Below are 26,485 nucleotides of genomic sequence, written 5' to 3'. Positions count from 1 at the left end.
GTATCCACTAGACATAACAAGCCACCAATAGAAGGCAACAAATTACCAATAGAGAACCACAGCAGAACCATTACAGTTTCCATTAAAAACCAATACAATTCCCATTACAACCAGTTAAAACATTATAAAATTCTATGAGGGTTTCTATTATATATATATATATATATATATATATATATATATATATATATATATATTAAAGCAGGGACTACTTTGAAAGAGGCTCCAGCATTTGATGATTAGCCTATTCACACACTGATGGGTTATTTCTTTCTGCATGGCACTCTTGTGGAGCTTGCAGATTTCGTGCAACGCTCTGTGCCCACAGCTAACACACATCCGGGAACTGCTTCTTGAATCCTGACATTTGGAGAGAATCTCCTGCTGACTTAATCATGCCAAATATTGCGTGTCATTTGTGAGCCACACATGGACCTGGCTGACGGTAGTAGTAGTAATCCGCCTCTGCTGTGCAGAGCTCCTGGGGTGCTCAGTCACTGCTCTCCCTGCTCTTATTTTCCTGTCACGCTTGCTCATACAAATAACAACGAGCATCATCATGCAATGGATATTTATGGAAATGTAGCTGGGATGAGTAAGTAGGTTTAAAGAAAAGACAAGAAAAGAGAAGAAAGGGCAAGGCTACACTGACACAGACAACAGGACCCCTGCGTGAAACATTAAAAGAAATAATAATAATAATAATAATTTAAAAATAACCAGCAGAAACAGTGCATAATTATTGTGTATTATTCCAAATACTCTGCACGTGCGTGATCCAACTTTAAATTCCCAGCCTAGGTCTGTTCGCCACGCCCATCCTCCCTCGACCAATCACAAGCCGTCACACGCGCGGTCGCCAGCCAATAGAAATGTGTTGTGACATGACGGAGGAAATATGGCGCTCTGCATAGCTCGGGTTTACAGGAAGGGGTCTACTCAGTAAGTTTTACAACACCTCGCTAGTTATTACTCCTTCTCCATGACACATATTTGTGTTTGTTTTGATATCTTTTGCCGTGTGGATGAAAGGCGCAGGAGAGAGGTTATAAAGCTTACAAAAAACAATCATATTAGCGTTGTTGTTAGCGCGTGCAGTGCTGAGTGCAGTGACATGACACTGGGGTTGATGTTTGTGTGATTGTAATTTATTTCTCTCACAACACAAATAGGCTTGATTGTGCAAACAGCTTAAAGGCATACGCTGCAGCAAGTTTGTGTGTGTGTGTGTGTGTGTGTGTGTGTGTGTATGGGGGTTGGACAAGTTGAATGCCCTTGCAGTCTGCAGAGTTGCCAGTTCCGCAGTTTTCCTTCCGGTAAATATCTGTGTCTCTCTGTCTGTGTCTCTCTCTCTCTCTCTCTCTCTCTCTCTCTCTCTCTCTCTCTCTCTCTCTCTGTCTGTGGGATGTGATTGGCTTTTTTTTAATAAAAAAAATATATAGATTAATCATACTTGTATATTAAAATACATTCACATTTAAATAAATCAAGCCATCCCCCACAAATAATATAAGAACTGACAAATTTAAGGGAAACACCCTTAAATTTCTCAGCATGCCAGGGAGTGCCGGTGCTAGACTTCTGGGGCCCTGAGCAAAACTTTATCAGTGGGCCCCCTGTCAGTGCCTTCATAAAAACCCCAAAATGAACCCCACCCCTTAATCTGTTCATTCAGAGCAGTTTGACCGTCAACAAACAACCTACAGTGAGTTTATTTCAATACGTCAATAATTCTCTAAATATGCAAACTTTAGAATAATGGGCATTGTTTGTTTTTAAAGTGCACCTATTATGTTTTTTTTTCTTTTCTTTTCAAATATTCCCTTTCATGTAGTGTGTTATATATGAAGCTGTGTGTGAATGTAAAAACATCTGCAAAGTTTACAAAATCAAAGCGCAGGACAAACGGAGTTATTGACTCCCAAAAGAAGGAATCGATTCTGAACAGCTGAGTCGAGTCGTTAGTGATTCCAGACTTTACTTCCTGTACTAACCTACGTAGGTTTGTAACAAAAAGCCCCGCCTCTGGTCTTCATCGGCTGCTCACTGACAGACGGAGCTGAAACTCGTTACGGTCGTGGGCGTTTCCTTTTTGACACACGCTGATGGTGACAGACCAATGACAACAGACTGGGATGTCTGACCAATCAGAGCAGAGTATGCTCTCTGAAAGGAGGAGGACGGATCATTTAACAAGTCATTTATGACCCTGGTGGGGGATGGTAATGCTGCAGTTTAAATTATGAGCACGTTAAAGATTTTTTTTTTTTTTTTTTACACTTTGGGTGCTATTGTATCTTTAACAACATTAGGCACGTTTCAAAACGATAATAGGTGCACTTTAAGGCACTGACAGGAGTCATACGACAGCTTTCTTTGCTGAACAGTCTACCTAAACAAACTGAAAATTGCATTTCATCATGGGGCATTTCTAACGAAACACAGTGGACGACTATTGAATCTGTTGATCTGGACTGACTGGAGTATTGTTTTTAATTAATTAATTGCGTGGTTTATTAAGACTAAATCAGAATTTTAAATATTACAAAAAATACATATGTTTAAGTTCTTGCTCTTTTGCTTCACGTTCCTGGCGCATTTTCTCTCTTTTTTCTGCTCCCGACGGATAGCTTCGTTCGGAAGCCGTAGCCGTATGTCAAAACGAGTGCTGATGATGTCATTTCCTGCCGCACTGCGCATGATGTCCTAGAATATAATCATGTATTTTATTTTATTTTTTTTAGAGACATTTCCTCATGACTCCTCTAAAGCTGAATCTGCATTTATATTTTCATGTTATAAAACAATATTTACAGACTTTAAATAATATGAGATCAAGGGGGCCCCCTGGTGGTTCGGGGCCCTACGCAACTTGTGGTGTTTCCATATAGGGAGGACCGGCACCAACGCAAGGTCTCCTCACACGCACGTGTCCCTTTTAAACTAGATTTAACTGTACTCTACTGTAACTAATATAGTTGTGCTGGTGAAATTGTCTCCTCTTTCTCAAAGCTGTTCTTTATATCATGATTGTTTAAGGAAATTGGAAATTTGATTCGCTATTTTTAGGCTGCTCATGCTTTTTTTTATTTATTTATTTATTTATTTATTTATTTATTTAATATATATAATATTTATTTTCTAAACTCAGACCTGGACTGTCTGAGACTTGAAATGCCAACTGTTCTGTTGGGCACCCAAATAGTTTCTTTGTGTTGTCCTTTTGGGGAATCTTTAAATCTTCTATATCCCATGCTACAACATGGAGCTTTCCGTCTAGAAAATGTTTCAAGTAGAAAGCTAGAAATCCTCAGGTAGCAAACTGATGGGCTTTTCAGCCACTTTTAAATGCACCTCGCCAACGTCAGCCATTCTGTTGAGTCAACACTGGGTGCTAACGTTGGCCCAACATAACTTAGTCTAATGGGCCAACAGACCTAACATTGGGCCAACAGACCTTCAGCTACCTTTAAATCCACTTTTACCAACGTTGGGCCAGTGTTGGAACGTTTGTTATGGAAAGTTCTTCAATGCCAATGTTAGCCAGTCCGTACAGGATTTCGTGGAGGTTTTTTTTGTTATTATTGCGACCAAAAATGCTTATTTTGCTGTGGCTTATTTATCTGTGCATGTTTACACAATATATAGAAAATGACAGGTTTGCATGCAGACATGCAGTCAAAGTACGCTCTAGCTCCTAACTACAATCACCATTAGTAAGTCTGGACATTATATTACACTTAAAACTTTCAAACTGAATGCTGTACTGGATTTCTCTATTGGCTGTTTATAAACGTTATCCTGGAGACTAACAGTATTTATTTTGAGCTCTAAAACACAATATAGGCCCTAAACATAAGGTCATGATTCTAGTAAAGTTTCTAACAGAACGCTATGCGTTGATGAACCCTTGATGGGACTCTGTGAAAGACTGGCTTGCATTTTTACTGGAATTGTTTGTCTGGTATTGATGATTTATTTATTTATTTATTTATTTATTTATTTAATCAAAACACCCACAGAAATATTCATCTCGAATGCCTTACATTGGTTGGGATGCTCCTGAGCAAATAACTAAATAATAATAATAATAATAATAATAATAATAACAATAATAATAATAATAATATCTTAGCTTTATAACAAATTTCAGCCCACTGTGATCTTTTTTTCAAAAACTTTCTTAGCAATTAACAAATTAGACATTGTGCAGCGCTGGTTGCTATGGGCCAGAAGAGTAGATGTTTTGATTGAAAACCTAAAATTTGTACTGAAGGTTCTTTATTTGTGAATGATGTCCAGAATGCGGTACATAATGTGGTTTTTAAAAAGAAAAATCAGCTCTAATGCTGCCATTTTATTGGGCTGGAATGTCAGATAATGAGAATTGAAGTTGTATGGAATACCTGTTTTTTAAAAACCGATCCTCAGTGGTGGAAATGTGCTGGATTTTCCACAAGCAGGACTCGGTTGTCATGCAGTGGCTTGCCAGGTTCTTACTTGGATTATGGAGTCTTTTTTTTTTTTTTTTTTGTATAAATATTACTACTGATAATAAAATACACCGAGAATACTAAGATCAGGAAAAATCCAGACGTTGAAAGTGACCAGTGGTGACGGGTGAAAGCTTTGTTCTCTGCACTAGAGTTAACGGGCGAGTCCGCATCCGTCCGTGCCTGAGACGCACGGAGCCACCTCCTACACAGATAGACGCGAGCCTACGCAGCGACGTGCTGAGAGATATTTTACTCTTCACCTGGTCCTCGGTGACTGTGACTGTCACATCCATATGCACATAAGGGTTTTTTTTTTGTTGTTGTTGTTGTTGTGTTTTTTTTTTTTTTTTTTTTTTTTTTTTTTTAAATCCTTTTATAATAATACTGCAGATATGCAAATGGTTAACGGTGGTTTTGGAGGTGCAGATCCATGGTCCACATCCATGTGTTGGGACATGGTACAACCCACGTTATGAAATGTTCTTCTCCAAGTAGCTTGAAATATCAGTTTTCTGCCAGTGAGAGTGAAATTCCCAAATCTTACATCCAACAGTGTTAAATTAGGAGGCAGGGAATGGGCAAGGGACTATATCTTAATACTGTGAAATTTAATTTTAGACTAGGTAGACTACACTTCCTCATAAAGCACTGACGTGTCTGCATGTGAGATGTTTAATTATGAACTAACGGATGGTAGCACTGGGGATTATTTATTTATTTATTTTAAATCTACACAACTTGCATTATGAATCTCTCAGAAATGTTGACAAAGCCTCATTAATTTTGGCAGTGTTTAACCCCGTTCCCCATCTCTGTGTTCCCGAGAATTTTTATTTTTTACAGCATGTGCTTTGACACAAAATAGATGAATTGATAGAAACATTTGAAGAATGAGAGAGAGAGAGAGAGAGAGAGAGAGAGAGAGAGAGAGAGAGAGAGTTGGAGTTGTGGTAGTGGTAGTTCAGGCTTGTTGTTTTAGGTCGGGTTAAAATGTCCCCACCTCAATTAGCCAGTACTGTACTTTATTAGGATGGGAAGCTTCCATCTGCACCTGATTCGTCTTCAGAGACTTTAACAAGGAACTTCAAACAGTTTAAATGTCAATTACAAAGAAGGCATCGTTTAAGGTCCTAGTAATCTGTCCCTATTGGTCATCGGAACATGGTGCCAGGTGGCTTAAATTCAAAGCAGATGAATTTCCAGAGGCGCTGTTCTGATGGCAGAGCTCATCTACAGTGTGTGATGTGACTGTCATGCCAGGCATCGTCATATTTGCAGCTCGCGTGTGAGCACAAGGTGCGTACAGTGACAGTTTTAGTGCCTGAGGTTCTCTCGGGCGCTGCCATGAGGATGTGTTTAGCTCGATTAATTAAAGCCACCGTTTCCTCATTTCGTGTCTGGACGACGGAACCGTTTGCTCTTTCTGAGGGAGCACGTGAACTAATGAACGAACGTTTTTTTTTTTCCCAATTTAAAAAATAAATAACTGAAGCTGGTCAGTTTACCGTGTGTCTGATGACTTGTGTTTCCCTGCAGATAATGTAAGGTAAAGCGTATCAGGAGTTTGCGCACCAGGCTAAGTGCTCAGGCTGCGCTCTGTTCCAGGCAGTGTAAGCGTGCATGGTTTATGTAAAACAAGTCGCCGCTGGCATGGCAGCACGCTGTGTTATGTCACCAACACCCACTTGTCAAAGATGCCGCAGCGTCCGAAAGGAAACATTGACTGGCGCTATGAAGTCGACAAGTGATGAAAGTGGCCTAGAGCTTTTCAATTACACCGCCAAGGCCTAGACCCTATAAGTTAATGGGCGGCTTCCTTTTTTGAGGCCTGCCAAGGCTTAATAGCACAGGTTATAAAACCTTGAAATGTAATGTGCTACTATAACTTCTACAATTAAAAGCAACTGTGCAAAGGGAAATAGGAAGCCGTTTTGGAGAGGCATTGGGCATAAATCAAAGGTGGATTTTCCGGATAGCCTCGGTTTACAAACTATTCGGGGGGTAAGTGATATTTAATAGATTCTTATGCACCCTTCTGTTAGGGATATATCTGGATAAGCCGTAATCTGTTTTATGCTGCCTGCAGACAGACATTGCATCATAAACAGGAGTTTTGTAGGCTGTACAATGTTTCAACGTACCTCATGCCAAGCACTATTAACGCCAATAACGAACTTTTTTTATTTATTTAATTTTTTTTTTTTTTCATTTTAAAACCGTTAAACTCTGAACAAAACCAGGCCATACTCGGTATGGGGCTGCAAGCTTCGTTATGAACCGAATAAAAATAAAAGCAGATCAAATGCTTGGAAATATGTGGGAAGTTGGAATCAAAAATGTTGAAATGCTTTTAAAAACTTGCTGTTCCACTCACGCTGCAGATGTTGCGTCCGGAATCCCATTGGGGGGGAAAAAAAAAAAGAGTCCTGAGCAAATAGTCATGTGTTGACAAATAATTTCCACATTGATGAGTGCTGGTAACCACAGCAGAGGTGTGTGTGTGTGTGTGTGTGTGTGTGTGTGTGTGTGTGTGTGTGTGTGTGTGTGTGGCCCTAATCCATTTAGTGAAGAAAACAACTTAGGCCCACTTTAACCAAACGTTACCGTTAGACTAGCAGGAAATGCTCAGTTGATTTGGATCCTTCTGCTTGAGTGGTCAAATATGTGTGTGTGTGTGTATATACAGTATATAAACACTACTGTTACAGTGCAGCTGTAGAAGAAGTACGGACGTAACAGGTGCCTTTTAGTGTAAAATAAATCAGCTACTAATTTCCTCAATTGTAGTGTATTGGAAATGAATCAAGAAAGAGATTTGTGTATTTGTCTTTTGGTTTAATCCCATATAGAAAACATTACTGAATGCAAGGTCAGTACTATCCTTTAAAAAAAACTCAACAAAAACAAGTTCTTTCTGGCTCTCCTTTTAGACCAGTACATCAATAAATCGGTCTGTTACCTGTTGTTGACCCTCCTAAGCTAGCCTTTTGAAATTTGTTACAGAGCATTAACCTAACACATGTTGCTGGGGGAAAACAAAGACTTGGTAACAGGATTGGGGACCAGCTGAGTAAACTGAATGTGTAGGGCTGGTAGGCCGGAGCGCTCTTGTCCTGGAGGAAGCTAGGAAGATCCATACGGCCAGCAGATGGGCGTTTTGTGCTCTGGGTGTCCAACCCCTGCGCCCCCCCCAGACAAACAAGTGCCTCTACTCTCGCGTTAAACACTTTGATCAACACAGGATCTCGGCCAGAGAGCAGCACCTCAGATAGGCCTCGGAATTGCATCTGTATAAACATGGAGTGCTAGGAATGTGTGAACAATGCAACAAGAGAATCTTGCTCAAAAACCAGAGCTTTGACTAAAGCAGGGCCTCTGAGGTCCACTGAGCATTGAACCCAGATGTGAAATAAACAGTATAAGGGATTAGGAGGTAACGCGGAACACGAGGTGGTTTTGTTGGACTGCGCCCGAGTTTGAGTAAATGTAACCGTCATGTCAATCAAGGACGGGTCACAGTTTTATGAATGAAAGGTTCTGAAAACTCTAATGATTAATTAATGACACTGAATGAAAGACGAGCTCAACTGAGCAGAATGGTGTTCTCCGTGCAATACTCGAGGCAAGGTTTCAATGTCAGTATCAGTATTATTCTGGATAATAATGATGATAAGAAGAAGAAACAAATAATTAGTGTCTAACATTACAGAAAATAGTCGCTCTGATATAATCCCTCCATATATCCTTACCAATAATTAAGTGATTAATGTGAAAGCAATGACCATTTTTCATAGTTTCGAAATATTACAAATGTTTGTTTTAATTATTGCAGTGTTAATTAATATTAGTCTTTTACCACGTCTTTCTATCTGGTTATATTGACCTACATGCCAATGATTAAGCTGCATTCAGCCATTTACTATAGCACAGTACTTTGACCGGACCGCTATCGACAAGGACAAATCGACCATAATGTGACTTTTTATATTGCAATTGCAGTGTGTCTTGTAGAAAATAAAAACAGACAAACTGACGAACCTGTGACGTCTCGTGGTTAAAGGTTTTATTTCTTTTACTGGTTTACCCCCAATGCCATGCTTCATTGAAACACAAGATGACAATTTGTCGGAGATTAACAGATTAACAGATGATTTATTGTGCAGTCCTACTCCCCATCTACTGTGTACGGAAGTATAAAAAAAATGACTTCCGTGGAGTTCACGTACAACCAAGTAATGTTAAACGTCGAGAGTATACGCATAAACGAACGTGTATTCATCGACCGCATAGAGAGTGACACATTCTTATTGTATTCTTGGTCCTTCACAGGATATTTACTGACGTACGAATGGTATGCTTGATTAACTAAAGCCGAGTGATCGGGCTGATTCTGAGAAACGGAGAAATAGAGGAATGAACCTCTCGGTGTTAGGCCTAATTGGGCTGCAGTCTATTTAATATGTTAGGCTAGGGTTAGTGAACCATATAGAAAGCCATCATGAAGACTATGGTGTGAGTCTAAGTGAAGCCCCTATAGGAGCATTAGCTGTCTCCTGCGCTCAGCGTGCTGGTGGATCTTGGAGCAGTTCACCAAAGTTTTAGGTGGTAGTAATTCACCACGTATCCTCTTGGGGTCAGTGTGCACAACGTTCTGCTGGTCTGATTGGCACCGCAGCTTGATGTGCATATTTTACATTCAAGGAAATGAAAAGCATCCAGTTTTTAAATGGGTTTAAAATGTATCATTTGGCTTAAGTAAGATTTAAGATGAATCACTTGCGTTCCACCGCATGCTCCGAAATAGACTGCGTAAATGTTCACCAAAAGGTTATAAATATTAAAGCAATAAACAGGCATAACCCCCCCCCTTAAAAATGAATAGTGTGGTAATATCACAGATCCTTATATGCTTTCAAATGAACTATCGACTGTGTGTGTTCCAGGAATAAAACGATTCTGTTGCAGTTTGAAGCTTAAACCAGATAATAAACATTGTCTAAAATAAAATACTAGAGTAAATAGGACTTGCAGTACAATTAGGACTTGCATCACAATGTGCAATCGAATGATATCCCTCCTTTTTATGACTGCATTAAAAAAAAAAAGAAATATATAAAGAACGGAAGCAATAAGTCGAGTAATAATAGTGGGAGCAGATTTCCCATGGTGCCGCACATGTAAATGGAGAGAGTAGAGCCCTGAGGTTGGGTCCCACTCACTGATGTCCCGGTGAGGACGTTTCACCGGTTCTCATTAGTTTTGGAAATGAGCATTTCAAGAGGAGGGGGGAACCGCACTCGACCGTGAACAATAGAAGGAGCTGCCTGTCACGACTTGCACCTTGTTCAACTCTGCATTTGGCTTCGATATCGACAAGTCGAGATATTTCTGACTGGGCAGCGGATACGTGCTAGCGCTTTCCGAATGTTTTAGTCCATTAAAACATCACTTGCAAACTCCTATGAATGATTTCGTAACCTTCATGACGGTGAAGCGTGACGCTTTGCATCTACTGAACATCTAGTGATTTGTGTGAAGCTGAAGCTGAAACCCTGACTCCTGGAGCAATGGGGATATTTTGGATTTAATAATGAGTTAAATGAAGTGAAATCACTAAATATAATTAATCACTTAATTTAAATCACTTAAATTAAGTGATTTTAAACCTTAAAAGCATTTCGTGATTTATGCACAGTTTATTAGTCAGACATGCAGGTATTGTTTTATGTTTTAAGCGAGTAGAAGCGAGCCTTAGCCAAACCCGACGTGCTTAGTTCACACACATGTTGATAACCAGTTACCTTGTTTTATGAGTTGTGTTCGGTTTATGATGACCTTTTGAAGTCTTGTTTAACGTCTTTCCCAGTAAGCTGACTATATGGAATCTTGTTGTGTTGTACCATGTATCATCAGTCCAACACACTGTCCCCCAAACCCCCACCAGGTCCTCAAGGTAAACTAGCATTGGATATTTGTCGTCATGTCTTGCATGTTAACAAGGCCCAGCGTCTCTCTTACGTCCTACGTGGATGCCCTCGGAACGTCTAACTCGTGATGACCACGCCTCGGTGTTGATGTCCTGTCGGCGAGTGTGTTTTGTGTTCGGGCACGTGTGCGGTGACTGGATGCGGACGTCTGAAGTGGGAGCCAAGCGGGCGAGCGGGGCTGTTTGCTTTGTCCCCTTAATGGGGTGTGTGATGGGCCCCTGATCACGTCACTGAGTAGTGCTGCAGCTCATTAGAACCAGACTGTGATTCTGACACACACACATACCACCGAACCCTGCAGCACACACACAATTATTTAGCTTCAAGAAAGGTGTGTGTGTGTGTGTGTGTGTCCACATCGCTCATCATAATGATGCACGTGTCTTTCCACGTTAGTCAGCCCACAAGTCGGTTACACTGCGAGCTATCGGTTCTTTATTTTCCCCCTACACATAATGTTTGTTTGGTTAGTTTTTTGTTTGTTTATTGTTTCCAGATGGCAGTCCTCAACTTTGCTTGCGTGGCTTTCAAGTTCCCAGTGAGCGTTTTACAGCCTTGGCTCGAGTGCTTATCCTGTTTCCTAGCCCCTGCTTTATGACAGCCACTTTTTCCCTCCAAACCCTGAAAACAACTGTCAAAAGCTGTCTGCACTTTTCTAGAGTGTAAAAGGAGGAGCTAATCTTTGTTTTGATGCCACAAGGTTTACCCTAGGTTTAAGGGTCACTCGCGAGGCGAGCGTCCCCGAGGCTACCATTCTCTTCGATTTATTTCCGTATTGAAACCGAGCCAAACTCCTTTGTTCGCGGAGGTGCAATGAAATGTGGCGCTTTTGTTGCAAGGAAGGACTGATGAGGCTGGAAACCTTTTTCCCATGGCCGGGTCTGAGCACCATTAAGGACACGTCACTTATTTACAGGAAAAGAGCAGGTCAGCTGTAAACGTGGGGGTGGACAGCCTTACTCATCAGATGCGGTTAAGGGCAGGACTCTCATCAAAGCTCTCAGCTTTTGTTAAACCTCACCCTTAACAGGTTCTTTTCTCCAATGCCACTCAATGACTAATTGCTCTTGCATTCCAGTTCTCCTAATCTTATTTTCCTAATGGACCCACCTATATTTCAAGTGATCAAAAATACTGGAACATCTGGCTTATTTTTTTTTAATTGCCCAGATGTGTCCTATTGGATTGATTGTTTAAACAGTTAATACCTCTGATTGGCTTCTCTTGGTTTGAGACTGCCTTTTGTTTTTAAAAAAGGTTACATCAACATGAAGATCAGAGAGCTGTCTATGGGAGAAAAAAAAATCCATTTTGAAACTGGAAAAAAAGATGGAGAATATATCAGAGCCATTGTACAAGCACTGGGCATAGCCAGTAGAACAATTTGGAATGCCCTGGAAAAAGAAAGACACGGATGGTGCATTGAAATCTGACATCGAATGGGTCGGCCAAGGAAAACAACGACAGTCGATGACGGAAACATTGTGAGAGCTTTAAAGGAAAACCCCCAAAACAAGAGTCAGTGACCTCACCAAGAACCAACATGGGGCAGGGGTGAAGGTGTCGCAATCCACCGTTCGAAGAAGACTTTTAGAGCAGAAATATCGAGGGCATACCACAAGATGCAAACCACTCATCAGCAGTAAGAATCGGAAATCCAGATCGTATTTTCTTTTTGCGAATTCCAGGACGAGCCACAAAAGTTCTGTAATCAAGATGAACCCCTACAAAAGTGATGGAAAGGCCAAAGTGTGGAGAAAGAAAGGATCTGCTCATGATCTAAAACATACGAGCTCATCTATCCGTGAAACATGGTGGAGGTAGTGTCATGGCTTGGGCTTGCATGGCCGCTTCTGGAACATTCTCAGTAATGTTTATTGACGATTGAACTCATGATGGTAGCAGCAGAATGAATTCAGACATTTACAGGAACATTCGGTCTACCAATTTACAGAGAAGTGCGTCCCGTCTACTCGAGAGGAAATTCATTATCCACCCAGACAATTTAGTTTACCACATCTAGTTGTGAATATCAGATGTAAATCTTGTATTAATCTTTTATTTATTTATTTATTTATTTATCTCAAACCCAAATGTCTTCAGTGTATAAGAAAAACCCCAACCCTACTCCTAACTTTAATTCTTTTATATATGCATAAAAACGCAATATTTTCGACAGTTTTTAGTCTGGATTATCTACAATGACTGCGATAGCAACCTGGTCTGTGCTGAAAGCCTCTAAAAGCTGCTTTAATTCTTTAATGAAATGCTCATGGCTGTGCTGGGTGTAATAACTTTGATAAAGTGTCAAAAGAAGATGGTGTGAAAGGACGTCAGTATTTCCTTTATCTCACATCATTCTTTGTAGAAAACAAGCTCAAACAATGGGAAATAAAGCAGAATTGCTTTCGTTTTCGGTTTAATTCTCTTTTTGCCTCATATGACTCTCTCATTGTCTAGCTCTGATAGACGACAATCCTCCGTCATCTTTAAAGTCAGCAGTAGGGCGACATTTTAGCTTTTTTTCTCCCCCGGTCACATTGGTTGAGAGAAGCTCACATACACAGGCACCACAAGAACCTCAGTGAAAAGAGACCGTTCTAAGACGCAGTAGCTGCTACATTTAAAATAAAACTAATGGCCGGTTTTCCTTACCACATTCACAAATGCAGCAGGAGGTTTTTCATCCACTACCAAGCTCTAACCATAGAAAAAGACAAAGACACTGGGTTTAATTCCTTATTTACTGTTAAACCAAAATACACAATGCCGGGTAGACTACGTGGAAGAAATGAAGTTGTACCCTCTCTGTGTGAAGGATAAGGACGAAATTGAATACAAATACATTAATCAGAACGAACGGGTAATGTTTTAAGCGGTAACGTTTACTTTGGCTTGGTTTGGCCGAAAGGAACGCAACAAAAAAAGTCACATGATCAGGTTTTTTCTTTCACATGGATGTGAGCGAGCGGTCAGATACGAAGTAGGACAAACGGACATTAACATGAATGCACAATGTTCATCCATAAGAGTCTGAACTTGGCAATATTTTCCCACTCATTCTTGCAAAAACTTTCTAGATCCATCACATTGTGAGGACCCCACAGATTTTTAGTAGGATTCAGGTCTGGACTCTGGCTAGGTCATTCAAAAACATGTCTTTTTTTGGTTAAGCTGTTTCTTTGTTGATTTGGTTGTATGCTTTGGGTCATTGTCATACTGAAAGGTGAAATTCCTTCGCCTCTCCAGCTTAACAGCAGAAACCTGAAGGTTTTGCGCTAAAATCGAGTGGTATTTGTAGCTGTTCATGATTCCCTGGACCTTGATAAAAGCCCGAGTTCTGGCTGAAGAAAAGCAGCACTAAAACACGATGCAGCCACCACCATGCTTCACCAGGGGTATGGTGTTCTTTTGGTGGTGTGCATTTATTTTCCCCCAAACATACCTTTTGGAATTATTATACCTTTTTGGAATTGGTCTCATCAGACCATAACACATTTTACCACATGGTTTGGGGGGATTTATTTGAGCGTGGATGTTTTTTGTGAGGAAGGGCTTCTGTATAGCCGCCCTACCCCATAACCCAGACATGTAAAGAATACGGGAGATTGTTGTCACACACATGCAGAGAGTAATCAGTGCTAGTCAGATATTCCTGCCGCTCCTTTAATGTTGCCGTAGGTCTCCTGGCAGCCTCCCTGGTAAGTTTTTGCCTTGTCCTTTTGTACATTTTGGAGGGAGATCCTTTGCTTTGTAATGTTACTGTAGTGCTCCGTTTTTTCGACACTTGTTGACGGCCTTCACGGTGTTCCATGGTACATCTAATGTTTTGCAGATTCTTTTATCTCCCTTTCCTGATCGATTCCTTTCAACAAGCGAGATACCATGCATGTTAATAAGCTCTTTGCAGACCATGGCTTCAGGAGTCCGATGAAAACACTGAGATCCTATAGAAACCGCTGATCTTTATTTGGGGTTAATCACTTAATCGATCAGCTGTATGATGATTACTTTTTAAACATGAGATTAAATGTGATCGGTTCATTCAGAGCACATGCCCAATTATAAAAGCGTGTGCACACTTATGCAATCTGGTCATTGTAACTTTTTTTTTTCTTTCTTTTTTTCCTTAAAATGTTTTATCATTTTAATTTTTATACATTGTAATTGAGGGTGAGAAGAAGTTCTGACATTATCACAAAAACCTGACGTACACAACAGGGGTATTTAGACTTTTTATATCCATTGGATATTACAAAATCGTATCACTGCATTAAAAATAAAACTGTGAAAAATGAGTTTAACAGAGTTGTAATGTCCGACAGAATTAATTAATTAATTACGCCGAAAACTGAGAAACGTGTGTAAAAATGTTCCATAAGATCAAATGATACAAAATTTTACAATAAAATAATCTGCATCCAATCAGATGGTAATTGTAATAAGACATAAAAAGGCTAACAGGATAGCCATGATATCTCCGAATCGTGTATTCTGACACAATTTACTACAGTATCGATATTATATATTGTCATATCGCCCAGCCCTAGTGTGCATCTGGTCAGCGTGGAGAGGTCGGGTTGCCTCAGTGTGTTAACATCGAGGCACCGTATTTGAGTCAGTTGTAATCACGAGATCATTAGTGTGTTCGGAAGGTGCCGAGTGTGCTGTGTTGCTGTAGTGACAGAGTCTCTAGCCAGGTCCTGACCCTGAGCTGAGAAGTGCCTCTTACACAGGTTCCCTTAATCTCCTTGCTGACCGGTCTGTGACACCGGTTGGGAACAGGACAGCGGCACTTGGGTAAGTTGCTCAGTTTTATCTTATTGTGATTTGATTTTGCATTAAAAAAAAAACTCCTGATAAAAGTCACAAAATTTACATGATTGCTTAAAGATAAAGGTAGTGGATATTTATTCTCTGGAGAAATACTTCAGCGATGAGTCTACATGTAGATCAGGTTTAGTTTAGGGTTTTTGCCTAGAAATGTGACTATTCTTTCTCAGTAAATTATTTCTAAAGTTGATGTTCTAAATATCCGTGATTCTGTAGGCCATAACAACACACAAGACACCCTGTACTGACATTTATACATTAGGATACAATACAAATTTCCTGTCATAACATTTACATTTGTCATTTGGTAGACAGTAGAATGCTAGCAACTGTTGTCCTGGAGTATTAAGTTCCAAAATGCAATGAAACAAGGGCCAGTGCTAAAATCTTGTATATATCTGATCAGCCATAACATTAAAACCACCTGCCTAATATTGTGTAGGTCCCCCTTGTGCTGCCAAAACAGCTCTAACCCATCGAGGCATGGACTCCACAAGACCTCTGAAGGTGTGCTGTGGTATCTGGCACCAAGACGTTAGCAGTAGATCCTTTAAGTCCTGTAAGTTGTGAGGTGGGGCCTCCGTGGATCGGACTTGTTTGTCCAGAACGTCCCACAGATGCGCGATCGGATCGCGATCTGGGGAATTTAAAGGCCGAGTCAAGGCCTTGAACTCTTTTGTCACGTTCCTCAAACCGTTCCTGAGCACTGCCATTATTGCAGTGTGGCAGGGAGCATTATCCTGCTGAAAGAGACCACTGTGATTAGGGAATACCGTTACCATGAAGTGATGTTCTTGGTCTGCAACAATGATTAGGTAGGTGGTACGTGTCATAGTAACATCCATATGAATGCCAGGACCCAAGGTTTCCCAGCAGAACATTGCCCAGAGCATCACACTGCCTCCACCGGCTTGCCTTCTTCTCATAGTGCATTCTGGTACCATCTCTTCTCCAGGTAAATGACGTAGATGCACCCAGCTATCCACATGATGTAAAAGGAAAAGTGATTCATCAGACCAGGCCTCCTTCTTCCATTGCTCCATGGTCCAGTTCTGATGCTCATGTGCACATCGTACATGCTTTCGGTGGTGTACAGGTGGTCAGCAGGGGCACTCTGACCGTTCTGCGGCTACGCAGCCCAATACACAGCAGGCTGCAATGCACTGTGTGTTCTGACACCTTTCTATCAGAGCCAGCAGTAACCTTCTCAGCAGTTTGTGCTACAGTAGGTCTTCTGTGGAATCGGATCAGACGGGCTAGCCTTCGCTCCCCACCCACATCAATGAGCCTTGGGCAGCCATGAACCTGTGCCCGGTTTACTGGTTGTCCTTCCTTGGACCACTTTTGGTAGGTACTAACCACTGTATACCGGGAACACCCCACAATACCTGCCATATTGGAGATGCCCTGACCCAGTCGTCTAGCCATCACAATTTGTCCCTTGTCAGAGTTGCTCAGATCCTTATTCTTGCCTATTTTTCCTGCTTCCAACACATCAACTTCGAGAACTAACCACCTTAACGAGATAATCAATGTTATTCACTTCACCTGCCGGTGGTTTTTATGAAGCCATGCATGCCAGTTGCTTGAATAACATTGAATTTGCTTGTTTAGCTACAAATCAATGCAGCAAGTTTGTGAAACGTCAAGTTGTCTTGTACCTTGTACGCTGACCGGAATTAGTATGTCAATCCACACCTGCTGTAGCCTGAAGGCTCTGGAGAAGCCACCTAGACTTGTTCTGAAATGCAGCTAGAAGTTGTAACGGAGCCTAGCATGACCACTGGAAACATCCCAGCAGCGCCAGACGCCATCCGTGGCCAGATTCCGGAGAGTGCAGATAGCCAAGGGGCAGTAGGAATGAAAGAGATGCTGAAGTGTTCAGCAGACTCTGTGGCTTCTATGCAGAAGACATCATGAATGACAAGTAATAGTATGAACTGCTAATGGGAGAGCACTTGCAAAATTGAGGGAGAATAAAAATATTTATCCAATGCTGCATTCAGATTGTCTGTACAAGTTGGATGTTTTCTAGCTGTACTACATTTACGTTTATTCATTTAGCGGACACTTTTATCCAAAGCGACTTACAAATGAGGAAATGTAAGCAAAGCGATATATCGAGCGGAGAACAATACAAGTAGTGCTACTGTACAAGATTTATAATTGAGTTCTAGAGAAGCAAAGTGTGCAGAGTAGAGGTGTTTTGATTTATTTATTTATTTATTTATTTATTTGTTTGTTTGTGTTTTATTTAAATAATGTGGGGGTTGGTGTTTTAGGGGTTAGTTAAGTGCTCGTGGAAGAGGTGGGTCTTTACAGTGAGGGAAAGAAGTATTTGATCCCCTGCTGATTTTGTACGTTTGCCCACTGACAAAGAAATGATCAGTCTATAATTTTAATGGTAGATTTATTTGAAAATCCAGAAAAACGCATGTCAAAAATGTTATAAATTGATTTGCATTTTAATGAGGGAAATAAGTATTTGACCCCCTCTCAATCAGAAAGATTTCTGGCTCCCAGGTGTCTTTTATACAGGTAACAAGCTGAGATTAGGAGCACACTCTTAAAGGGAGTGCTCCTAATCTCAGCTTGTTACCTGTATAAAAGACACCTGTCCACAAAAGCAAGCAATCAATCAGATTCCAAACTCTCCACCATGGCCAAGACCAAAGAGCTCTCCAAGGATGTCAGGGACAAGATTGTAGACCTACACAAGTCTGGAATGGGCTACAAGACCATTGACAAGCAGCTTGGTGAGAAGGTGACAACAGTTGGTGCGATTATTCGCAAATGGAAGAAGCACAAAAGAACTGCCAATCTCCCTCGGCCTGGGGCTCCATGCAAGATCTCACCTCGTGGAGTTGCAATGATCATGAGAACAGTGAGGAATCAGTCCAGAACTACACGGGAGGATCTTGTCAATGATCTCAAGGCAGCTGGGACCATAGTCACCAAGAAAACAATTGGTAACGCACCACGCCGTGAAGGACTGAAATCCTGCAGCGCCCGCAAGGTCCCCCTGCTCAAGAAAGCACCTATACATGCCCGTCTGAAGTTTGCCAATGAACATCTGAATGATTCAGAGGACAACTGGGTGAAAGTGTTGTGGTCAGATGAGACCAAAATGGAGCTCTTTGGCATCAACTCAACTCGCCGTGTTTGGAGGAGGAGGAATGGTGCCTATGACCCCAAGAACACCATCCCCACCGTCAAACATGGAGGTGGAAACATTATGCTTTGGGGGTGTTTTTCTGCTAAGGGGACAGGACGACTTCACCGCATCAAAGGGACGATGGACGGGGCCATGTACCGTCCAATCTTGGGTGAGAACCTCCTTCCCTCAGCCAGGGCATTGAAAATGGGTCGTGGATGGGTATTCCAGCATGACAATGACCCAAAACACACGGCCAAGGCAACAAAGGAGTGGCTCAAGAAGAAGCACATTAAGGTCCTGGAGTGGCCTAGCCAGTCTCCAGACCTTAATCCCATACAAAATCTGTGGAGGGAGCTGAAGGTTCGAGTTGCCAAACGTCAGCCTCAAAACCTTAATGACTTGGAGAAGATCTGCAAAGAGGAGTGGGACAAAATCCCTCCTGAGATGTGTGCAAACCTGGTGGCCAACTACAAGAAACGTCTGACCTCTGTGATTGCCAACAAGGGTTTTGCCACCAAGTACTAAGTCATGTTTTGCAGAGGGGTCAAATACTTATTTCCCTCCTTAAAATGCAAATCAATTTATAACATTTTTGACATGCGTTTTTCTGGATTTTTTTGTTGTTATTCTGTCTCTCACTGTTCAAATAAATCTACCATTAAAATTATAGAATGATCATTTCTTTGTCAGTGGGCAAACGTACAAAATCAGCAGGGGATCAAATACTTTTTTCCCTCACTATAGCTGTCTTTTGAAGATGGTGGGAGATTCTGTGGTCCGAATTGAGGTCAGAAGTTCATTCCACCACTGAGGAACAGTTAGTGTGAAGGTTCTGGAAAGGGATCTTGATCCACACTGAGTAGGTACGACTAAGCGTCGGTCGTTAACCGATCGCAGATTGCGTGAGGGAACGTAAGCCTTCAGGAGAGAGTTCAGGTAGGGGGCGCTGTTCCAGACAAGGTCTTGTACGTGAGCATCAAGGCCTTGAATTTGACGCGGGCGGATACAGGAAGCCAGTGGAGGTGAAGCTACTAGATCTAGGAACTTCTTCTAGATCTACTAAGATTACTAGATCTAGCCAGTGAAGCTACTAGATCTAGGAACTGCAGAGCTTCCATGTTATTTATGCATAAATACATGTATTGGATAAAAACACTGACCTGCTTGTTCAAAAAGCATATTTAATTCATTTCCACAATGCAAATTTACCTGGGGAGGCGGTATTTATATCAAATAACCTTTTTTTTTTTAAAAAAAAAAAATTAGTTTACAAGTAAATTATTTTATCAGCGAGTAGCATATCGGCCAACAAACAGCTGAGCTAATTAGGCTTATTTTCTGCGTTCTGCTTTCATGAGAATACAAAGTGAATGATTTTAGCACTCTTGTTTTATTCATTGATCGATTCATTTATTCATTATCGTCAGGGATGAATCCCAGTTTATAACTGGGCCTTCAAAATCCAGTGCGTCAGCTAAAATGGCCGTATTTTCGGAGGGATGTTTTATTTTGTTCATACCTTGCGATTGAACTGCAGGGATTTTATGGCACTTGCCCTTATTGTGGAGCACGGCTGAATTGGAGAAGGTTGCCTCCTGAAATTGCCAGAGGCTGTTTTCTGTACTTATGCTATTTGAAAGGGCAAGAAAGGAATGGTTTGTTTTGCCAAAAAAAGTCCTCTAAAAGGTTTAACCTTCCAATGCAGTGCAGCAAACAGGTTCTGGAAGTGCCTATTTTTAATGCAGTCAGCATAAAGGACTGTAATTATGAAGTTGAGCGAGTCATAAGCCAGGTCATTTGAAAGTGACAGCACAGGAATGGGACCAAATCCTTTTCAGGCTGAGCTGTTTGAGGGCCCGTTCTGTCTCTCTTCCACTGCAAACCCCAAACCCCAGTCTGTCCATTTGGCACGCCTTTTGATCCAGTCATTCAAACAATGGATCTATCACTAGATTGCAAATTAAGGCAAGTGGACACAAAATATGTAAAACCTTTTTTTTTGGTGTGATGTATTATTTTAATTTTGGTAATTCGGTCTTTACACTATGCTGTCTAATGCAAAAAAAAAAACCAAAGTTCTCATTTCACCCTTCTGCTGTTTTTGGAAGCCCATGGCTCATTTCCTTTGTTTTGATGTTTATTCTGAGTATTTTGTTCCCATTTAGGAGCTCAGCGTCATATTTTTTTTCGACTGCGTGTGTCATCTGAGGCACAGACATGGACGGTGCTCCACTGGTAGTCTGGCTGTAGTAGACTGCCCACTGACACACACATCGCCATGCCTTTTAGGCCCAGCTGCAGCCATGCGCTACTTCCTGGCTGCTTTTGTTTACCCTTCTGGGCCCCAGCTGTTGAGATAGGTGATAGCCACGCTTTCTGCTCCAAGCCCCCCTAAAAAAAAAAAAACCCAAAAAAGCAGAGTCTCTGCGCTCTTCCACCCCAAACCCTAAATAGGCACATTAGACACAGCACATTAAGAGGCTGCTGGTGTGGAGGTAGGTGCATATCCCTGAGGCCCTTCTTCAACACCCACCACCAAACACACACTCATACTCACTGACTAGATCAGGAGGCATGACTCTGGGAAAAGAAAAAAAGACTCAATGCTTTTTTATTTCTCCTTTCACCAGTGTCCCATGCCCGGTTTTCATTCATACAACATTCTCATTATTTAGATATTCCTTTCTCTTGGGGAAGAGGTTGCCATCATGGCTATTGTTGGTATTTTTTAACATTGTGTCTTGTGGCACTGTGTTTGATGTAACATTATGTTTCCCTAGACTTGCCGTGTTGCTGTCTTTGTGTCCCCATTGACTTTTTTTTCTTTTTTTTTTTTTTTCTCCTTCTTTTTCTTTCTCTCGTATCCCACCCTCCTCTTTTTTTTTCTTCTCTCTCCCGCTTTTGGAAGCGTACACCCCGCCGTAGCCACAGCGCTGTGAAAATACCCACAAGGCCAATCAGACCATATGTAGTGTTGCCGATATTTTTTTTATTATGCAGCAGCTGAATCGCGACACAGCAGGGTATTTCTAAACATGAAAACGAATTCACAGCTAAATGCTCCTATATGCAGTACAGAGGCAGAATGGGAGGAGAGCGAAATCAAACGCCGAGATTCAGACGAACCAGAGAAAAAGACCCTGGGCTGCCTGGGCCTCATTTTCAAAGTCAGCACCACAAACGGAGTCTCAGCATATAATGCTACTTTTCAAAATGCTCACCAAAAAGAGACAAAAAAGGAAAAACGCGACAGACTTTTGATTGATAAGAATACGAATGAGTATAATAAATTGGACACTGCAGGAAAGATTCTGCCCATCAGAACGTAATTAATTTGAGTCAGTGATGAGGCCAATTCAGTTACTATATACAGTTTATTAACAAAAGACTAGAAAAAGTTTTTTTTTGTGACTTTAATATTACACATGTATGTTCCTGCTGTGGCGTCCAATTTGGTGTGATTTCCTGCAAGAATGCAGTCAATGGCATCAGTAATGCAGTTCTGGGTTCAGAAATCTGAGCCTGACCTGTTCCCCTAAATAAACTTAAATACAGTGATTGGGTCTTTCTACTTGGAATGAACTTTACCATGAAAGAACTTCAGCATGACTTTGTCTCAGAGCAGTGCAAATGGAATTGCCCCCCGATGGTTTGGAATGCACCCAGCTGGCATTTAAAAGGTGATAATTGGAAAATACAGGATATCCAGCCATAGTTGGGGAAAGGGAGTTCTTGTTCTGGAGATTTAGGGTACGTTTACAGGACAACGATGTACTAAAAACCGAGGAAGTTTTTCCTTTTTGCGTTTTTGAAAAGTTCCGCGTGCAGACGACAACGTCGTCAAAACGATCCCCGTTCACACGGATCCGCGAAAACGACTGAAAACGTTGTATTATGCATGCCAGGCCTGTAGATGGCGATGTCACTTTGTAAAGAAACACTACGCATTTGCGCACAAACATTCACGTCGACGTGTCCGCCATATTGATCCGGGCAAGACCGCCCTGTAAACAAATACAAATAAACGGGAGGTGTGGTTTTTCTGGATTAAAAAAAAAGCACAATAACGTTTACATTTCTCAGACGATTTCAACGGTTTACGATCTACGTGGAGTACAAAAAAAGTCCTGTGTCCGGTTACTTACAATCTCAATAGTTAGACTTGGAAAATGATTCACTGTCATAAGGAATTGTGAAAACTTCTAAAAGGCATTTCTTCAGTTGGTGTTTTGATGATGATGATGATGATGATGGTGGTGGTAGAGGGCGGTAAAGACGTTCATCGTCATGCTTTAATCTGCAGTAACAGCTTTATCCTGGACAGGCTCATGGATCTGGAACCTATCCCAGGGAGTGCACTCTGGGTGGGATGTCCAGTTCATCGCAATGTACCATGCACACACTCGTTCACACCTAAGGACAAATTTAGTGTATCCAGTCCACCTACTGACATGTTTTTGGGAGGTTGGAAGAAAGGCGAGGACTTGGAGGAAACCCACGTGTACACTGAGAGAACATGTGAAATCTTTAATAGGTGTTCGAATGGGTTGAGATCTGGTGACTACAGAAGCCTTAGCGTACCATTTTTCATACTCGTCAAAGTGCGTCCTTGTGCTCTGTGTATGGGGGCGTTGTCGTCCTGGAAAAGACCGCAATAACATTTGATATTTTTCTTTCATTTACCACGCTTGTATGTGCACGCTGAAACACGTCCATTGGTAGGGGACTTGGTAGAAACCTTATGCTTCAGACCAAGATTCCAGCAAGACTGAAGGCTCTACATTCTCCCCAGTTTTCTCAAGCAGGGCATGACGGGCTCTTTTTGTTTTTATTTTGCCAACTTCAGAGTGCATAAACTCTAAGTGGTGTAATCTCTCAGCCCATTTTTTAGTCATCTCACTTTTCCCCCCTTGTGATCTCCAAGCTTGTGTGCCTCCTTTTTGGATCAGGAGAATGTGGAAGGGCCACACAAAAGTAAAAGCTTATAAAAGTAGCCTTTCCTCCCATCACCTCCCCTCTTTTCTTCCTCTCTTTATTGTAGTCTTATAGCAGTGCGTAAAGCCAGACATGGCATTCCTCCTGATCTGAGGAAGGAAGCCCGAAGCCGGGGATTTGGAGAGCTTCACCCCTGTCTAAATTGAAACCATTTCTCTGCTCCTCTTCTAAGCTGGGCTAAGCAGGAGCAGACATTTGAGTCTTCATTAGAGTCCCTCAGTGGAAAGAGGCTGCTCATGTCACTGATGAGACACGGTCTACAAAAGAAGTGTAAACTTAAGCAGTGATTTGTAGCTGTGTTTTTCTTTTGTAAAACGGATAAAAGCTCCGTGAGCACACAAGTTATCTACAGACACCCGTGATAGGTTATTGGTTGTAAAAAAATAAATAAATAATAAATATTTCTACCTACTGCAATCCCATGCCATCTGCCTGACCCAAGCACCTCCAAAAGAAGTTTCCATCATTAGTGCGCAGCATCCTATCTGCACAGGAAGACCTTTTGAAATATCGCACTGGACATAGCCTAATGATTTCCGCTGGTTCGCGAGTGCTGATTCCGGTCTTGTTGTGCGCACAGATTCTGTGCTATGAAAGGCAGTGAGCTGAAAGGACACCCACTCCCACTCGGTTAACTAAAGCAAAGATGCTGGGCTTTTTGCTCTCGTTTGAACATCACACCAGATTCTTTAATGGTTCCTGAAAATAGCACCGCAATTTCTGGTGTCATTGGCGTGGATTTTCCATGTTTTCACAGACTCGGAGGCGATAGACGTGTCGAATGGCTGGAATGGGGAAGGAAGGGCGATGTTGGAGTGGCACTTGCCCTACTAGGCTAGGCAACACTTTGTAGCCACCCTGTTCCTCCACCTCTGAACTTTCCACATGTCCTCCTTTTGCTTGTTTAGCTAAACCATGCGCCATGTGAAAATTCATTCAATTCACCTGGCCAGCTCTAATCCCTTCTTTGCTATACTGCAAGTCAGCAAACTTTTTATCTAACCTTGCAACACATGGTAAGTCTCCACCAAGAAAAAAACAAAAATGAAACAAACAAACAAACAAAAAAAACTAGCTAGCTTGAACATGCAGGGCAATATCAGGAAGTGTGGTCATTTAAAAAAAGCCATAAATTGCACACACATAAAGATATTTGTGAACATGTGAGCGTGAGGAGAAACTGTCACGTGAGAGAGAGACACCGCTTTAGTTCAGTGATCACTGCCCTCCAATGATAATGGCACCCTTGGTAAATATGAGCAAAGAAGGTTGTGAAAAACGATCTATATTTTCTTTATTGCTCTACATCGGGGTGTCCGATCTTATCTGGAAAGGGCCGGTGTGGGTGCGGGTTTTCATTCCAACCGAGCAGAAGCCATACTATGGTCTATGGTTCTATGGCCAGTTTCATCTGACCATAGAACCCGATCCCATTTGAAGTTCCAGTAGTGTCTGGCACACTGAAGACGCTCGAGTTTGTTTTTGGATGAGAGTAGAGGCTTTTTTCTTGAAACCCTTCCAAACACCTAGTGGTGATTGTAGGTGACTTCGGATTGTAGTTTTGGAGACTTTCTGACCCCAAGACACAACTAACTTCTGCAGTTCTCCAGCTGTGATCCTTGGAGATGTTTCATCCACTCGAACCGTCCTCTTCACAGTGCGTTGAGACGATATAGACACACGTCCAGTTCCAGGTCGATTCATAACATCTCCAGTTGACTGGAACTTCTTAATTATTGCCCTGATGGTGGAAATGGGCATTTTCAATGCTTGTGCTATTTTCTTATAGACACGCCCCATTGTGTGAAGCTCAACAACCTTTTGCCGCTCATCACAGCTATATTCCTCGCTCTTACCCATTGTTATGAATGACTAAGCGAATTTGGCCTACGTGTTACCTCATATTTATACCCCTGTGAAACAGGAAGTCATGGTTGAACAGTTTCCTGTTCCTAGTCACCCAGGTGTTACTAAAAATGTAAAATATCAAATGGAATATACTTCAAAAATATTTTTTTCCCAAAGATTTTATTTTTATAAACCTGTGTTGTTTGCAGTTGTATGATGTCCATGAGAGCAGAGTATTTTTGTGAATTCTTTGAACAAAAGATCAAAAGGTTAAACAATAGGCACATTTTCACAGCCTTCTTTGCTCATATTTACCAAGGGTGCCAATATTAGTGGAGGGCGCTGTACATGCACTCCAGTGTCTACACATTGCTCATGAGTCAAGGTGTAATTCATGTCACCTTGATATCATTTTTAATGAGCATGTTTGCTGATGTTGCTGCGTGTGCTTGGGTTGGTCTCCCTTGCACTCTCTATTAAATATCCTGTTTAAACACAACAACATCTTAAACATACAGTCCCCTCCGAAACTATTGGAACTGCAAGACCAATTCAGTTATTTTCGCTGTAGACTAAAGACATTTGGGTTTGAGATCAAAAGATGAATATTAGAGAGTTTATAATTTCAACTTTATTTCCGAGTATTTATATGTAGACGTGTTAATCGGCATAGAACATGGCACATTTTGTATCAGACCACCCAATTTCTAGGCGAGAAACCTATTTGAACAAGTGACTGACAGGTGTTTCTTGTTACCCATGTGTGCCCTGTTGGATTGACCGTTTTAAACAATAAATCGCTCTGAACTACTCTTGGGTTTTAGCCTTCAGTTTCACCTGTGAAGACTGCATTTTTTTGTTGTTGTTTAAAAGGATAAACCAACATGAAGATCAGAGAGCTGTCTATGGGAGAAAAGCAAGCCACTTTGAAGCTGAGAAAAGAGAGGAAATCATTCAGAGGCATTGCACAAACACTGAGCATAGCCAATGCAGCAATATGGAACGTCCTGAAAAAGAAAGAAACCACTGGTGTACTGAGCAACAGACACCGGACGGGCCGGCCAAGGAAAATAACAACAACTGATGGCGGAAACATTGGGAGAGCTGTGAAGACAAACCAAAACAGCGGTCAGTGACATCACCAACAACCTCCACAGGGCAGGGTGAAG

At 41.5% G+C, this 26,485-nt stretch overlaps 1 protein-coding gene across 1 annotated transcript in view; it reads left to right on the top strand.

The window, feature by feature from the left end:
- The first annotated feature begins 870 nt into the window (after positions 1–870).
- The window catches only part of clybl (citrate lyase beta like), a 71,624-nt gene continuing 46,009 nt past the window's right edge, over positions 871–26,485 (top strand). The window contains exon 1 of the mRNA XM_053627726.1: positions 871–942. Coding sequence (XP_053483701.1) covers positions 899–942 — 44 coding nt within the window. The 5' untranslated portion in view covers positions 871–898. The remainder of the gene's footprint in view (positions 943–26,485) is intronic.

This window comes from Ictalurus furcatus, chromosome 6 (assembly GCF_023375685.1).
Source record: "Ictalurus furcatus strain D&B chromosome 6, Billie_1.0, whole genome shotgun sequence".
NCBI lineage: Eukaryota > Metazoa > Chordata > Actinopteri > Siluriformes > Ictaluridae > Ictalurus > Ictalurus furcatus.
The sequence above is the reverse complement of the archived record's forward strand: the minus strand, read 5'-3'. Positions and strand labels throughout refer to the sequence as shown.